This window comes from Leucoraja erinacea, chromosome 5 (genome assembly GCF_028641065.1).
Source record: "Leucoraja erinacea ecotype New England chromosome 5, Leri_hhj_1, whole genome shotgun sequence".
NCBI lineage: Eukaryota > Metazoa > Chordata > Chondrichthyes > Rajiformes > Rajidae > Leucoraja > Leucoraja erinaceus.
Window position 1 is genome coordinate 85,745,596 of NC_073381.1, and position 16,461 is coordinate 85,762,056.

A 16,461-nucleotide genomic window follows, 5' to 3' on the forward strand; every position below is an offset into this window, starting at 1 on the left:
GTTATGAATGTAGCCCAGTCCAGACTCCCCACCATCGACTCCATCTACACTTCACGCTGCCTCGGGAAAGCAGCCGACATAATCAATGACTTGTCCCACCCCGGTCATTCCCTCTTCTCCCTGCTCCCGTCCAGCTAACCAAAGAGAGAAACAAGGAACTGCAGATGCTGGTTTACAGAAATAGACACAAAGTACTGGAGTTATTCAGCGTGTCAAGCAGCATCTCTGGAGAACACGGATAGGTGCTTTATGCCCTTTTTTTTCCTAGAACGTTGCCTGAATTAGAGGGGATTAGCTACAGGCAGAGGTTGGAGTAACTCAGCGGGTCAGGCAGCATCTCTGGTGAAAGGAAATAGGTTATTTTCTGAGAGGGAATAAGCTGCCACCACTTCCGCAGTCTGCGACGGCTCTTCCTGTTCACCCGAGAGTGTCCCTCCACTACTGCACACGGCCACGTGACCACTGTTTACACTGACACCGACGTGAGGAAGTCCCTCTCTTGTGTAATTCTGTTTACCACACGTCAGCTCTGAGTCACACAGCCTCTCTTGCTTTGAGGAAATTCTCCTCTCGACAGCAGGGCCTCCCTCGGCCACTGGCATCTAGTCAGAGGCCCTCCGCAGAGGCTTGGAGTGAAGGCTTTGGAGAGGGAGAGAAGAGGTTCACCAGAATGTTGACACAAGGAACCACAGCTGCTGGTGCACCAAAATAAGACACAAACTGCTGGAGGAACTCAGTGGGTCAGGCAGCATCTTGATTAGATTTGATTAGACACACAGAGATTCTTGATGATTACGGGTGTCAGGGGTTATGGTGCAAAGGCAGGAGATTAGGGTTAGGAGGGAAAGATAGATCATCCATGATTGAATGGCGGAGTGGATATGATGGGCCGAATGGCCGAATTCTGCTCCTATAACTTATGAACACTTCAGAGCATCTCTGGAGAACATGGATAGGCGACGTTTCGGTTCAAGATCTGAGTTCAAGTCTGAAGAAGTATCCAACCAAAAACGTTGCCTATCCATGCGCACCAAAGATGCCGTCTAACCCGCTGAGTTACTCCAGTGCTTTGTGTCCTTTTTTTACTAGAAAGTTGCCTGAATTAGAGGGGATTAGCTACAGGCAGAGGTTGGACAGACTTGGATTGTTTTGTCTGGAGTGTAGGAAGTTGAGGGGACCTGATAGAAATATATGATATTATGAGAGGCATAAATGATGTAGACAATCAGAACCTTCCTCCCAGTGTGGAAATGTCAAAGACGGGTGAGAGGGCATAGCCATGGGGTGAGAGGGCAATGGAGGAGGCCTAGGACAGAAAGGTCACAGTATGGGAAGGGGGAGGTGACAATGGTTAGCAACCGGGAGATCCAGCAGGCCTTGGCGGATGTGATGTATTATTTTTCCTAAACATGTATTGACTTTCCGCTGACTGGTTAGCGCGCAACAAAAGCTTTTCACTGTACCTCGGTACACGTGACAATAAACTAAACTGAACTGAAACTGGACGGAGCGCAAATGTTTGGCCAAATAATCGGCGGGCCTACGCTTGGTCTCGCCGATGTGCAGGAGCCCACATTAAGCATCCTCCAGCGGATACAGTGCATGAGATTAGAGGAGGTGCACGTAGACCTCTGTCTCAGTCAGTCAGGGATGCTGCTTGACCCGCTGAGTTACTCCAGCACTCTGTGTGTTTTACTTGTAAATCAGCAGTCAAAGAACATTTAGTTTAGTTTAATTTGTTATTGTCACATGGAAAGGTACAGTGAAAAGCTTTTGTTTGTGTGCTGTCCAGTCGGAGAAAATTCTATACATTATTATAATCAAGCCGTCCACAGATAAAGGATAAATGGTACATCATCTTGTGCAAAGATATAACAACGAAGTCCAAATAAAGACAGTTCAAAGGTCTCCAATGAGGTAAATAGGTCAGGACTGCACTCTAGCTGAACAGAACAGAATAGGACCAGGCCCTTCGGCCCACAATGTCGGTGCTGAATATGAAGCTGTTAAACTAATCTAATCTGGCTGCACGTGATCCATATCCCTCCTACCCTTCCTGTGTTGACATCAGCGGAAGGATAACAACAGGGTCAGTGCTTCAGATCAGGGCCAGGAGAGGAAGAAATCGAGTTGGGTTTAGTTTGTTTTAGTTGATTATTATTGTCACGTGTACAGTGAAAAGTTTTTTATTCTGTGCCATCCAGCCAAAGAAAAGACTTTGGTTACAAGCAAGTTGTCCACAGCGCACACATATAGGATAATGAGTATAAGATTAAGTGCATGATAACGCCCCATTAAAGACAGTTTAAAGGTTGATGGGAAGTCAGGACCGCACTCAAACTGGAGAAAGAACGGTTTAGTTGCCAGGTAACAGCTGGGAAGAAACTGTTCCTGAATCTGGATGTATTCTGTACGTCTTGCCCGATGGGAGAGGGGAGAAGAGGGAGTGACCGGGGTGAAGCTGGTCCTTGATTATGCTGCTGGCCTGAAGTGTAGATGAAGTCCATTGAAGGGAGGTTGGTTTGCGTGAGGGCCCTAGGCTACATCCACAACTAATGTAATTGATTGTGGTCTTGGATGGAGTTGTTCCCAAACCATGCTGTGATCCCGATAAAATGCTTTTTACAGCGCATCTGTAGAAGTTGGTGAGGTTTGTTGGGGACATGACAAACATCCAAAGCTTTTTTAAGGAAGTAGAGGCATTGGTGTGCTTTCTTGACCAATGCTTCGATGTAGCTGGACAATTGCTAGTCGTATGTAGATATTTATTCCTAAGAATTTGAAACATCTCAACCTTGGTGCCATTCGGTGTATGGCGGGGTATGCGTACTGCTTTGCTTCCTAAAGTCGTGATGACATAGAGGGAGTGAGAGAGACGTTAATCTGCAGGTCAGGTGGGAGAGGGATGGATAGAGAACGGATGCCCCGTGATCAGGATCAGCACAGACCAGGATTCTCACAGAATGTGGTTGCAAGTTCTAGTCCACATCTTATCACTGACGAGAAGGGAAACAGAAACCACAGAGGAATTCCTGCTTGGAGAGAATTCCATCGCCTTGGCATTCCTGGAATCCAGCTTTGGGATTGCAAGCGGCATGAGTTTAGTTTAGTTTAGTTTAGAGATACAGTGCGAAATCAGGCCCTTCGGCCCACCGAGTCCGTACCAACCAGCAATCCCCATACACTAACACTATCCTACACACCAAGGACAATTTACAATTTTTACCGAAGCGAAGTTTACCGACAAACTGGCAGGTCTTTGGAGTGTTGGAAGAAAGCGGGGAACCCGGAGAAAACCCACGCAGTCACAGGGAGAACGTACAAACTCCACACAGACAACACCCATAGTCATGATCAAACCCGGGTCTCAGGCGCTGTAAGGTAGCAACTCTACCGCCTTGCTACCGTTGCCACCCGCTGTTGGGGAGTGGGTCCCGGGAGAGGCGAATGACAAGGTGACCACTATTTACACTCACAGACCCAGGGGAGGGTTAAGGATACCCAGATGACTAAGAATGTGGTTGGCACATGGTGACGCAATGGTTGCATTGCAGCCTCACAGGGCCAGAGACCCGGGTTGGATCCTGACCTCGGGTGCTGTCTATGTGTGGAGTTTGCACGTTCTCCCTGTGACCGCGTGGGTTTCTCCAGGTGCTCCGCTTTCCTCCCACGTCCCAAAGACGTGCGGGTTTGTATGTTAATTGGCCACTGTAAATTGTCCCTAGTGTGTAGGGAGTGGATGGGAAAGTGGGATAACATCCCCATTCCTGCAGTTAAACTGTCTCCGAACTGCTTCCAGTCTAGGAATGATTAAGAGGTGGACCACGGCCCCACTCCCGGGGCCATCCCTCCTCCTTCCTCGGCAAGGCCAGCAGCATAAATCAAGGACCAGTCTCAGCCCCGCTCACTCCCTCTTCTCCCCTCTCCCATCAGGCAAGAGGTGCAGAAGTGTGAAAGTGTGAATGTCTCCAGATTCAGGGGTAGCTTCTTCCCAGCTGTTAACAGTTGGGTTCAGTTTAGTTTATTGTCAAATGTACCGAGGTCCAGTGAAAAGCTTTTGTTGCGTGCTAACCAGTCAGCGGGAAGACAATATATGATTACAATCGAGCTATTGATAGTGTACAGATACAGGAGAAGAGAATTACGTTTAGGGAAAGCCAGCAAGCCTGATCAAAGATATTCTGAGGATCACCAATGAGGTAGACAGTAGTTCAGGACTGCTCTCTGGTTGTTGGTAGGATGGTTCAGTTGGCAGATAACAGCTGGTAAGAGACTGTCCCTGAATCCAAAGGTGTGCATTTTCATGCTTCCATACCTTCTGTCGAAATGGGAGAGGGGAGGAGAGGGAGTGACCAGGGAGTGATTCGTCCTTGATTGTGCTGCTGGCCTTGCCGAGGCAGCATGAGGTATAAATGGAGTCAATGGAAGGGAGGTTGGTTTGTGTGATGGTCTGGGCTGCGTCCACAATTCACTGCAATTTGTTGTGGTCTTGGATGGAGCTGTTCCCAAACCATGCTGTGATGCATCCCGATAAACTGCTTTCCTAAGGCGCATCTGTAGAAGTTGGTGAGAGTTGTTGAGGTTATCGGGCAACTGAACCATCCTACCAGCAACTGGAGAGTGGTCCTGAGCTACTATCTACCTCAATGGAGACCCTCTAATGTACTTTGATTGGACTTTACTGGATGTCATCTTGCACTAAACGCAGGGCCGGATTTACGTTTAAGCTAGAAGCTTAAGCTTAGGGCCTCGAGATCTAGGGGGGCCTACTCACCCCGCTGCCTCACCGGACCCATCGAACCTCGCTGCCCCACTGACCATCCGCCCACCAGGACCTCCTACTCTTTGCCCGCTGACCCTGGCCACTCCACCGCCCTCCAGCAGCCCGCAGCCGTCGCCTTACCTGCAGCCTGGACTCAGCACCGGGCCTGAAGTTCCCACGCCGCAGACTCCCACTCCCCTGGGTTTGACTGCGCTGGGTCCTAGTGCTAGTCCCCCAACCCTGGTCATCTCAGTGGCTATTCCACTGGGTCTTTCCCATTCCCCACAAACCATGTGACCCCAGCTCTTCCCCACCCACACTACAGTCCTCATACCCCCCTACCCCCTGAAACACCCACCACCCACCACCCCTCCACCAGACATTGCCTTGGCCTCAGCCCACTCACCTGCCTTCCTCTGGCCCCAACCTCCATCCCTGCCATGTGTTCACCTGACCTCCCCCTCTCAGATACCGAACCACTCTATGATCTTTGCTCAGCAGAGGCCTCACCCAGGGCCGGCATTAGGAGGTGCGGGGCCCAATTGGGAACAATTTTGGTGAGCCAAGGTCTGTAGATTCATAGAAATATAATTAAAGTCTATTGTAGACGTTATATCTTTGTGGTAGATAGGAAAGTAATCAAAATGTGTGTTTAACAAGTGCATGCGACTAAAAGTGTCACACTCACTGTCGGGTGGTCATGGTCCTCTAGTTGTGGGGGTGGGGGATTGGAGGGGGGGGGCCTCACAAGTGAAATAGCTTAGGGCCTCTCTTCATCTAAATCCGGTCCTGACTAAACGCTATTCCACATTATTCCTTTCATCCTGTTTCTGTACACGGTGGGTGGATCGATTGTAATCATGTACAGTCTTTCTTCTGACTGGTTAGCACGCAACAAAAGGCTTTCACTGTACCTTGGTACACGTGACAATAAAATAAACTCAAACTTAAACCCTTCCCCACCCGCTGCGAACCCTTTCTAACGTAGAGTCCCGTGCCTGCAGCGTGGGCTGCGGTTCTCCCTGTCAGGCACTGCCCAACCCGCAGCGAGTTCCCAGCTTTGTGTGCTCTTGTTTTGTGACTTGGCAGCCGTGTGTGATCCTGGGGGCCTGTCACTTGTTGCCTGGTCCCGGGACCTGTTCCATCTTGCCTGACCTTTAACGAGTTGCTTCCCCGCGCCCTCTTTGATGAGATTAAATCTCTCAGCAGCTCCAGTTTCAATGCACATTGCCAGCGACTGTTCCTCCCCCTCACTCTCTCCCATGGAGGGTGCTGAGGCATGAGCCCTGCGCACACTCACCCTCACACTGTTCCTCACCTCTCCCCCTCACTGTCTGCCAGGCAGGCTGCTGAGGTTTGAGCCCTGCGCTCACACTCACATTCAAACTGACCTGGACCCCTCCCTCCCAGCTACCCAAGGAAGGCTGCTGAGATATGAGCGTGTGCACTCACACTCACCTGCAAACACCCCCACGCTGACTCGCACACTCACATTGACCCTCACACATCCTCACACTCACTTGCACACTCACCCACATATACCCCACACACCCTCACAATCACCCTGGACCTGATGCACGCCCTGACAATGACCCCTGACCCTGACCCCTGACCCTGACAATGACCCTGACCCTCACCCTAACCCCGGGGCTGACTGTGACCCTGCTCCTGGACCTGGAGAGGACCCACAATGACGCAACCACAGGCTGTTGTGCACACATACATACCAACACACTGACACATTCACACAGACACACCAAGGTCACAAAGACCCACACGTGCCTACCATCTTCTTTTCGTGTCCATCTTGTTATAAATCGCTGTCATCGTCCGTCCTGAAAAGGACGCAAGCTTCCGGCGACAATCAGTGGGGGCCACCACTTGTCACAGTCGATGCTGGTGGTAGCAGAATTAGCTCAGGATACTTCCAGTTCTCAGCCCTGCGACGTGGACACTTCTGCTATGGGGCCAGGCCCACCATAGGACCACACCAGCAGAATGGAGGGATGTAGATCACATGCAAACAGAGGAGATTAGTTTAATCTGGCATCAGGTTTGTGGGTCGAAGGGCCTGTTGCTGTGCTGTGCTGTGCTGTACTGTTCTATGTTCTATAGACACTTGCCCAAACAGATATACACACTCTCACACAAACACACATGTACATTCTCTCTCTCTCCCCCTCTCTCATACACAGGCATACGAACAAACACACACATCCTCACACAGACACACATGTATTATAGTCTCCCTCTCTCTCTCTTTAGCAAACTCCCCCGAATCCAGGCTGCTTGCAAGCAGGGTGAGAAGAGCGAGGAGAATGGGCAGCAAAGGGTTAATGGATCTTGTCAGCGCTGGGCTGTTGTTAAGGGGAACTGCGTAATAAGTGGGGGCTCCCACAGCAGGGAGACTGGGGCAGTGGAGCTCACGTGTGAGATAACCATGGGCTATTAAGCTGCGCCCCCTCCCCCTCCCATCCGTACTCCCTCGCTGGCCAACCCTGCTCCCCTCCCCGTCACCCAGCTGGCCCGAGTCTAGGGATAAAAATAACCCAAGCTCAGGAATTCCGGAGAGACAGAGCCAGGAATTACAGCAGGAAATGCTGGACTGGGTCACAACCCAGCACTCTGACCCCAGACCTCACCCGTCCTGCTCCCCATCCTGACCCTTGACCCTCCTTGACCTCATCCTCCCTCTCATATCCACCCTCCCTATCCTTTTTCTCTTCCTCTCTGTCTCCCTCATCCCCCCCTTCCCCCTCCCTCACCTTCATTCTCCCTCCCTCGTCCTCAATCCTCTATCTCCTTCACCCTCCCTCATCCCTTTCCCTCCCTCTCCCTCAAATCCTTTCCCTCTCCCCCCCCCTCGCCTCCTGCACCTTCAATCCTTTGACAAAGAATCAGTCATACAGCATGGAAACAGGCTCTTTGGTCCAACACGCCCATGCCGACCAAAATGCCCATCCACCAGTCCTGCTTGCCCCATATACCTCTAAACTTTTCCTATCCACGTACCTGTCCAAGGCTCCCTAATTGTCCCGTCTAAATCCTTCCCTATCCTAGACCTGCTGAAAATTCTCATGGAAATGCCAGAAGAGGTAGTTGAGGCAGGTACCATATAAAATATTTACAAGGCACTTGGACATGGGATGGGAAAGGGTCAGAGGGACGTGGGCCAAACAGGGGCAGGTGAGAGTAGTGTAGATGGGACATGTTGGTGGCCATGGACATGTTGGGCCGACGGCCTGTTTCCGTGCTGTGAGTCTGTGTCTCTGCTTCTCATGGTGTGTTCCAGATCACAGCGTGCACAGATTTCTTTCACTCCGTGCCTCAGGCCTAAAAACCCCTCCCTGCTGAATCAGTGTTACACCATTAAACTCTGTAGTTGTAGCGCCACATATTAAATCTCCCTCACCGTGCCCTCCTCCCCCGGGCAGGAGAGGCCACAGCCTCTCATCCTGCACTGCTCCCGTCTGTCCGTCACACCCTCTAACTGCCCGCCTGCCTGCCTGCCTGCCTGCCCTGGTTTGTGTGGGCAGAGAGTTGGGGGACTGGGTCACCGTGACCCACTCTCTACAGTCCAAACATCTCCCACTCAATGGGCCAAACACTTTCCCTCCCAGCTACCTGTCTCGTAAATCTCTGCATCGGAGTGCACCCTTTGTGCGTGTATGTGTGTTTGAGTGAGTGTGGTGTGCAGAGTATGTTGGAGTGCGTACACTTGTGTGTGTGTGTGTGTGAATGTAGGCACATGCGTGTGTGATGTGTACGCATGGGTGAATGAAATATACAGCAGGATTCAGGCCTTTCGGCCCGTGGGGTCCGTACCCAAATGTCCGTCGGATTCTCCCTCTCGCCAACACGCCAACAGCCATTTAGCCTTCAATCCCCCACGCCCTCGGGATGTGGGAGGAAGCCGGAGGAAACCCACGCGGTCACAGGGAGAACGTGCAAACTCCACATAGACAGCAGTACCCGGAGTCAGGATCAAGCCCGGGCCTCTGGTGCTGTGAGGTCGCAGCTCTACAGTGGGCAGGTGGTCTTTGGCGAGTAATTGTGTGAGAGTCCGAGGGATTGTATATGTGGGCTTTGTGTGTGAGCGCACACATGAATATCTGTGTGTGTTTCGTTCAAAGACTCACACCACCCTGGCCACGTTCCCAACTCACTGCTACCATCGGGAAGAAGGTAGAGGAGTCTGAAAACTGGGAACACCAGGTTCAAGAACAGCTTCCTCCCAACAACCATCAGCCTTTTGCTAGAGGTAGGATGTCATTAAACAGGAGAGTGCAGAGAAGATACACGGGGATGTTGCCAGGAGTCAAGGGAGAGGTTGGGCAGGCTAGGACTTTATTCCTTGGATTGCAGGAGGCTGAGGGGTGTACAAATTCATGAAGGGAATAGACAGGGTGAGCACACAGAGTTTTGTAAAGAATACAAAATGCTGGAGTAACTCAGCAGGTCAGGCAGCATCTCTGGAGAATATTGTTAGGTGATGTTTAAATCAGGACCATTCTCCAGAGATGCCGCCTGACTCGCTGTTATTCCAGCACTTTGTGTCCTTTTGCGTATAAACCAGCATTTGCAGTTCCTTGCGCTTATCCTCTTGGAACAATCCTAGTTACCCCCCTCTCTCTCTGGTCCAGAGTAAATCGTGGAGGAAGATCAAAAACATGGTGCACTGGTCTCCCTTTGTGATGTCCTTCAAGAAGCGGTATCCATGGATCCAGCTGGCAGGACACGCAGGTAGGGACGGGCGGGACAGTGACCTGGACAATGGGCTGGGAGATGGGGGAATGGGCTGGGAGATCGGGGAATGGGCTGGGAGATGGGGGAATGGGCTGGGAGATGGGGGAATGGGCTGGGAGATGGGGGAATGGGCTGGGAGATCGGGGAATGGGCTGGGAGGGGGGGGGAATGGGCTGGGAGATGGGGGGAATGGGCTGGGAGATGGGGGAATGGGCTGGGAGATGGGGGAATGGGCTGGGACATCGGGGAATGGGCTGGGAGATGGGGGGGGCTGGGGATGGGGGAATGGGCTGGGAATGGGGGAATGGGCTGGGATATCGGGGAATGGGCTGGGAGATCGGGGAATGGGCTGGGGGATGGGGGAATGGGCTGGGAGATGGGGGAATGGGCTGGGAGATGGGGGAATGGGCTGGGAGATGGGGGAATGGGCTGGGAGATGGGGGAATGGGCTGGGAGATGGGGGAATGGGCTGGGAGATCGGGGAATGGGCTGGGAGATGGGGGAATGGGCTGGGAGATCGGGGAATGGGCTGGGAGATGGGGGAATGGGCTGGGAGAGGGATACCGCTAGAATGGGAGGGAGGGCTTGAGGGATGGGACGGGATCTTGATGGGAGGCAGGTGGAGGGTGGCGTCGGGGAGAGTGGGGTCGGAGAGAGGATGAGGAGGGGGATTGGGAAAGGGGCGGCGGAGGGTGGACGGAGATGGAGGGGGTTGGGGAGGGGGCGGGGAGAGTGCGGGAGGATGGGGAAGTTGTGATCACTGCTGCTCCCCTACCTGAGTCACACTCCTCCCCCCCCCCCCCCCCCCCCCTTGCAGGCAGCTTTGAGCCTGGGGGTGCAGGTGTGGTGTTGAAGCGACACAGTGTGTGTGAGGAGCACTGCCTGCAGCGGCTGATGGGCGCGACGTGCTGCGACCCTTCGTGCCCGAGTACCACGGGCCGCTGGAGCGCGCAGGACTCCGCTTCATCCGCATGGACGATCTACTCGCTCCCTTCCTGCGGCCTAGCGTCATGGATTGCAAGATGGGTGTCAGGTGAGATCAGCCCCCAGATACTAGACCCTGAGACAAAGGGCTCATGCATGGGACCCCTAGACCCTGGACCTCGGACCCCCCCCCCCCCCCAATCCCAAAACCCCGCCAGACCCCGGGACCCCCCTGCAACCGTGAGCACCCCAACACCACCTCCCCAGACACCCCCCCCCCCCCTACCCTGCACTATCCTAAACGCTAGGGACGGGCAGGGGGTGACGGGGTGAGGCTGGGGGAGTGTGGTGCAGAGGGGGTGACAGTGTCTCTCCCTACCCCAGGACGTACTTGGAGGAGGAGCTGGGCCGGGCGCGGGCTCAGCCCAGTCTGCGGAGGGACATGTACCTGAAGATGGTGGAGGTGGACCCGGCAGCCCCCACCCCACAGGAGCACACGCTGCACGCCGTACTCAAGCCCCGCTACATGCAGTGGCGCGAACACTGCAGCTCCAGCGCATCCCTCGGATTCCGCATCGAGGGCATCAAGGTTGGAGCAGCAAGGGAGGCGGGAGGGAGAGGGTGGGAAGAGTGGAAGATGAAGGAGGAGAGAGAGGGAGGATGGCAGAGGGGGAGCTGAGCGGGTGGCGAGGGAGAGGGGAGAGGGAGGGTGAGAGGAGTGGGAGATGGAGGCGGAAATGGGCGAGATAGGGAGGAGTGGGGAGAGGAAGAGGGGACGGAGGGAAGGTAACTAACCCAGTAATGTAACCTCTGTACCAGCTGGAGTGGGTGTCTCCCCATGAGATGGATAGAGCCTCTGCCTCACATAGAAACATAGAAATTAGGTGCAGGAGTAGGCCATTCGGCCCTTCGAGCCTGCACCGCCATTCAATATGATCATGGCTGATCATCCAACTCAGTACCCCGTACCAGCCTTCTCTCCATACCCCCTGATCCCCTTAGCCACAAGGGCCACATCTAACTCCCTCTTAAATATAGCCAATGAACTGGCCTCAACTACCCTCTGTGGCAGAGAGTTCCAGAGATTCACCACTCTCTGTGTGAAAAAAGTTCTTCTCATCTCGGTTTTAAAGGATTTCCCCGTTATCCTTAAGCTGTGACCCCTTGTCCTGGACTTCCCTAACATCGGGAACAAGCATCTAGCCTGTCCAACCCCTTAAGAATTTTGTAAGTTTCCATAAGATCCCCTCTCAATCTCCTAAATTCTAGAGAGTATAAACCAAGTCTATCCAGTCTTTCTTCATAAGACAGTCCTGACATCCCAGGAATCAGTCTGGTGAACCGTCTCTGCATTCCCTCTATGGCAATAATGTCCTTCCTCAGATTTGGAGACCAAAACTGTACTCCAGGTGTGGTCTCACCAAGACCCTGTACAACTGCAGTAGAACCTCCCTGGTCCTATACTCAAATCCCAATGAAAGCTAACATACCATTCGCTTTCTTTACTGCCTGCTGCACCTGCATGCCTACCTTCAATGACTGGTGTACCATGACACCCAGGTCTCGCTGCATCTCACCTTTCCCAATCGGCCACCATTTAGATAATATCACCTCTCCACACAAGCCAGACAAGCCAGCCAGCCACACAAGCCAGACAAACACGGCGGCGAAGGCTTCCGGCACTTTGGCCAAAAGGTTATTGAGTATAGATGTTGGGAGGTTATGTCAGAGTTGTACAAGACGTTTGTGAGGCCGTATTTGGAGTATTGTGGTCACCCTGCTATAAGAAGGATTTCATTAAGCTGGAAAGGATGCACTGAGGATTTGTGAGGACGCGAGGGCCTGAGCTATAGGGAGAGGTTGGGCACGCAAGGACACTATTTCTTGAAGCGCAGGAGGCTGAAGGGTGAAGGGTGATCTTACAAAATCATGAGGGGAATAGATAGGGAATAGATAAAGTGAATGCACCCGAGTAGGGGAATAAAGAACCAAAGGTTTAAGGTGAGGGGGGAAAGATTTAATGGGAACCAGAGGGGTCACTTTTTCACACAAAGGGTGATGGATATATAGAACGAGCTGTCAGAGGATGGAGTTGTGGTAGGTACTATAACAGCATTTAAAATACATTTGGATACATAGATAGGAAAAGTTTAGAGGGATATGGGCCAAACACAGGCAGGTGGGAGTAGCGTAGATGGGACATGTTGGGCCGAAGGGCCTGTTTCTGAATCTCTGAACTCAAAGACCAAAGACCTGGGTAACTGTGGCAGTGTGAATGTCCCTGGTGTGTGGTGGGGGGGGGGGGGGGGGGGTTGTAATCTGGGGTGATTGGACGGGGAGGGGGCAACAGCACGGGGACCGCGCGGTGGAAGACGACACTGCAGCCGCTGACTAGTGACCTCTCCTGCAGAGCGAGGACGGGAGCGTGAACCGTGACTTCAAGCGGACCAAGACTCAGGAGCAGGTGATGGAGGTATTCTGGGAGTTCAGCCGACGGAGCAAGGTGGTGCTGGTGAGTGGAGGAGGGGAGGAAAATTGGGAGAGGAGGTAGGGGAAATGGTGGGCAGAGGAGGGGTGGGGGAGAAGGAGGCGAGGGGTTAGGGGAGTGGATGGTAGTGATGGGGTGGGGAGAGGGAGGGTGGAGGTTGGACGATAAAGGAATGATGGAGTTGGGGAAGAGGGGGAGTGTGTGAATGGTGAGGGGCTGGTGTAGTGCATGGGATGGGGAGGGTGTGCGGGTCTCCAGTGAAGGCAGAGGTGAGGATAGAGGGAGAGTGAGTGAGGGAGTGTGGGACACACGCAGAGATGTCTGCTAGCGTGTCGATCCTCGCTGACCTCTGCTGACCCCCCCCATCTAGTCCCCCTGACCCCACTGACCTGCGGTATGTTGCAGGGCCGGTACCGGGAGCGTCTGGCTCTGATGCGTGATGTGCTGGAGCGTTCGCCTTTCTTCCAGACACACGAGGTGAGTCCGTCACACGCATGACGCGACGTGACACGCAACGCTGCCTCATCGACAGGCACTGCTTGACACGCACCCACACAGAATCAAACACGCAATCTGCACAGTGACACCTGCAAATGCACACGGAGACACCTACAAATGCACACGGAGACATGCTTGTGGTCGTGCGGTTGGCACGGTGATGCAGCGGTAAAGCTGCTGCCTCACAGCGCCAGAGATCCGGGTTCAATCCTAATCAGAGGTGCTGTCTATACGGAGTTTGTACGTTCTACCTGTGACCGCGTGGGTTTTCTCCGGGTGCTCGCGTTTCCTCCCACACTCCAAAGACGTACCTGCACAGGTTTGTAGGTTAATTGGCTTCAGTAAAATTGTAAATTGTCCCTAGTGTGTAGGATAGTTTTAGTGTATGGGATGATCGCTGGTCGGTGTGTGGTCTCGGTGGGCTGAAGGGCCCGTTCCCACGCTGTATCTCTGAACTAAACTGAACTATGGTCACACACGCAGGGACACGTGCGCTGATAGACAGAGATAATGTGTGGCTGAAGCAGTCACACACACACCTGACTACAATGACACTCAGAGTCACACGTATGAATGCACAGATATGAACATACAGCGTTACACACACATATAGTCATGTGTGCACAGGGAGATAAACATGTGACTACTGAGTTCCAGAATTACAATCACACGCACAGAAACACACGTGTGGAAGTACAGAACGTGGACACACAAGGTCATGCGTGTGGATAGATGGAAGGTCGCCACTACCCACGCAAGCACAACACGCCTGCAGCTGCCGGCCGTGCAGACTCACATGTGACCTCTCTCTCTCTCCTCCTCCCTCCCTCCTCCCTCCCTCCCTCCCTCCCTCCCTCCCTCCCCCTCCCTCCCTCTCCCTGTCTCCCCCTCCCCCAGGTGATCGGGAGCTCCCTCCTCTTTGTCCACGACAGTGACCAGGCCAAAGTTTGGATGATAGATTTTGGGAAGACCACACCTCTGCCGTCCGGCCAAACCCTGACCCACCGCCGGCCGTGGGTGGAGGGCAACCGGGAGGACGGCTACCTGTTGGGGTTGGACAACCTCATCTCCATCCTGGCTCACATGCTGGATGCTCAGGACTGAGCCAGTACTGCCAGGCCCGGCCCAGCACAGAACCCTCCAGAAATGGCTCAGTCCCTCCCCGAGCACGGAGCGGGGAACGGACGTGATCAACGGGGAGTGAACCTCCGTATGCGATTCTCCCGGCTCTAATCCCACAGGCCGGGCCCTATTAATACTGGCTGAGCCTTATTCCCACAGGTTGGGTGCCTACTCCCACAGGCAAAGGCATGGAATTTCCAAGTTCTCCTTGTGACCACGTGGGTTTCCTCCGGGTGCTCCGGCTTCTACCCACATTGCAAAGACGTGCGGTTTTTGGTTAATTGGCCCTCTGCAAACTGCCCCCCAGTGTGTAGGCAGTGCATGAGACAGTCGGATAACAGAACTAGTGTGAACACGTGATCGATGGTCGGTGTGGACTGGGTGGGCCAAAGGGTCGGTTTCCATGCCATGTGTCTAAGCTAAACTAAAGATTGTACACAGACTGTGCATTAAATCTGATCTGTATAAAACTCTTGTGTCGCCTCGTCCTCCCCACCAGACACCGCGCGCGGGCGGCGCAGTCATGGAGACAGGCCAGGGGAGTGAACGAAGCAGAGGGGTCCCAGAGTAGGGCAATCAGAACCAGCGGTCATGGGTCTGCAGTGAGAGGGGAAAGGTTTACGAGCAACCTGAGGGGCAACTTTTTCACACATATATATGGAACGGGCCACAATGATCAGGGAAATGTACAATGGATCATTGTTAGCTGAGGGAAAGGTGACTATTCTAGTTTCACTGTCCTCCTTACATTTTACTGATTGTATGTCTCGTTGTCACCTTCTCCTTGGGTCTCGACCCGAAACCTCACCTATTTCCCTCGCTCCATTGATGCTGCCTCACCCGCTGAGTTTCTCCAGCATTTTTGTCTACTTTCGATTTTCCAGCATCTGCAGTTCCCTCTTAAACAGATCTCAGCTATGGTCTGCAGAGACACCTGGTGGACAACGGCCATTGTGTGATTACCTCACCGTTAAACCCAAGGTAAGACATCAAAAGCTGGAGTAACTCAGCGGGACAGGCAGCATCTTCCTACACACCTCGCAGTTCAAGGCAGGACCACGAGTCAACAGTGTTTAATTGTCATATTCACCGAAAAACAAAACACTGAAATTGTTACTTGCCTCTACTACCTCTTATGGCAGCTCGTTCCATATATTCATCACCCTCTGTGTGGAAAACGTTGCTCCTCAGATTCCCAATAAAAACTTCCCATCTCACCTGAAACCTATGAACCTGGTTCTTGATTCCCCCACCCTAGGTAAGACCAACCATTCGCCTTATTCCACCTCCTTCTCCCTGCTCCCGTCCAGCAGGAGGTACAGAAGCTGGAAAGTGCGCACCACCAGACTCAGGAACAGCTTCTTCCCCTCTGTTTGCAGATTTCTGGACGGTCCTTCCATAAGCTAGGGTACTGTCCGATTCACCTCAACCCCATTGCGGACATTGGACTTTGTCTATGGTACTGATGCACTACAATGTCGAGAACTATATTCTGCACTCTGTATCTTCTCCTTTGCTATACTTGAGTTTAGCTTGATTGTATTAATGTACAGAATCTGATCTCATTGAACATGCAATACAACTAATTTCACTGTACCTCTCCACACGTGACAAAAATAAACCTATTCCCCTTGTGATTTTATTAACCTTTATACAGTCACCCATCCAACTCCACTACAGGGAAAACACCTCATTACTTATCAATCTCGTGCCCAGCCTCAACAAGATCGAGGAACAAGGTTGGTAGGGATCCATGACCATAGATGCCACCTTCTTGAGGCAGCTCCTTTAGTAGATGTAGAAGCAAAGAACTACATAAGCTGGTTAATACTCAAAAAGACACAAAGTACTTGAGTAACTCAGCAGGTCAGGTAATGTCTCTAGAGGACATGTTTCCAGTTGGGACCCTTCTTAGAAATAT

General features: G+C 52.7%; 1 protein-coding gene across 1 annotated transcript in view; it reads left to right on the forward strand.

Moving 5' to 3' along the window:
• LOC129697517 (inositol-trisphosphate 3-kinase B-like) overlaps nt 1-16,172 on the forward strand; it is a 30,057-nt gene extending 13,885 nt beyond the window's left edge. Inside the window, 7 exon segments of the mRNA XM_055636155.1 lie at nt 9,406-9,505; nt 10,326-10,405; nt 10,408-10,541; nt 10,817-11,021; nt 12,843-12,944; nt 13,326-13,397; nt 14,316-16,172. Of these exon segments, the coding sequence (XP_055492130.1) occupies nt 9,406-9,505; nt 10,326-10,405; nt 10,408-10,541; nt 10,817-11,021; nt 12,843-12,944; nt 13,326-13,397; nt 14,316-14,522 (900 nt within the window). The 3' untranslated portion in view covers nt 14,523-16,172.
• Nucleotides 16,173-16,461: the final 289 nt, after the last annotated feature.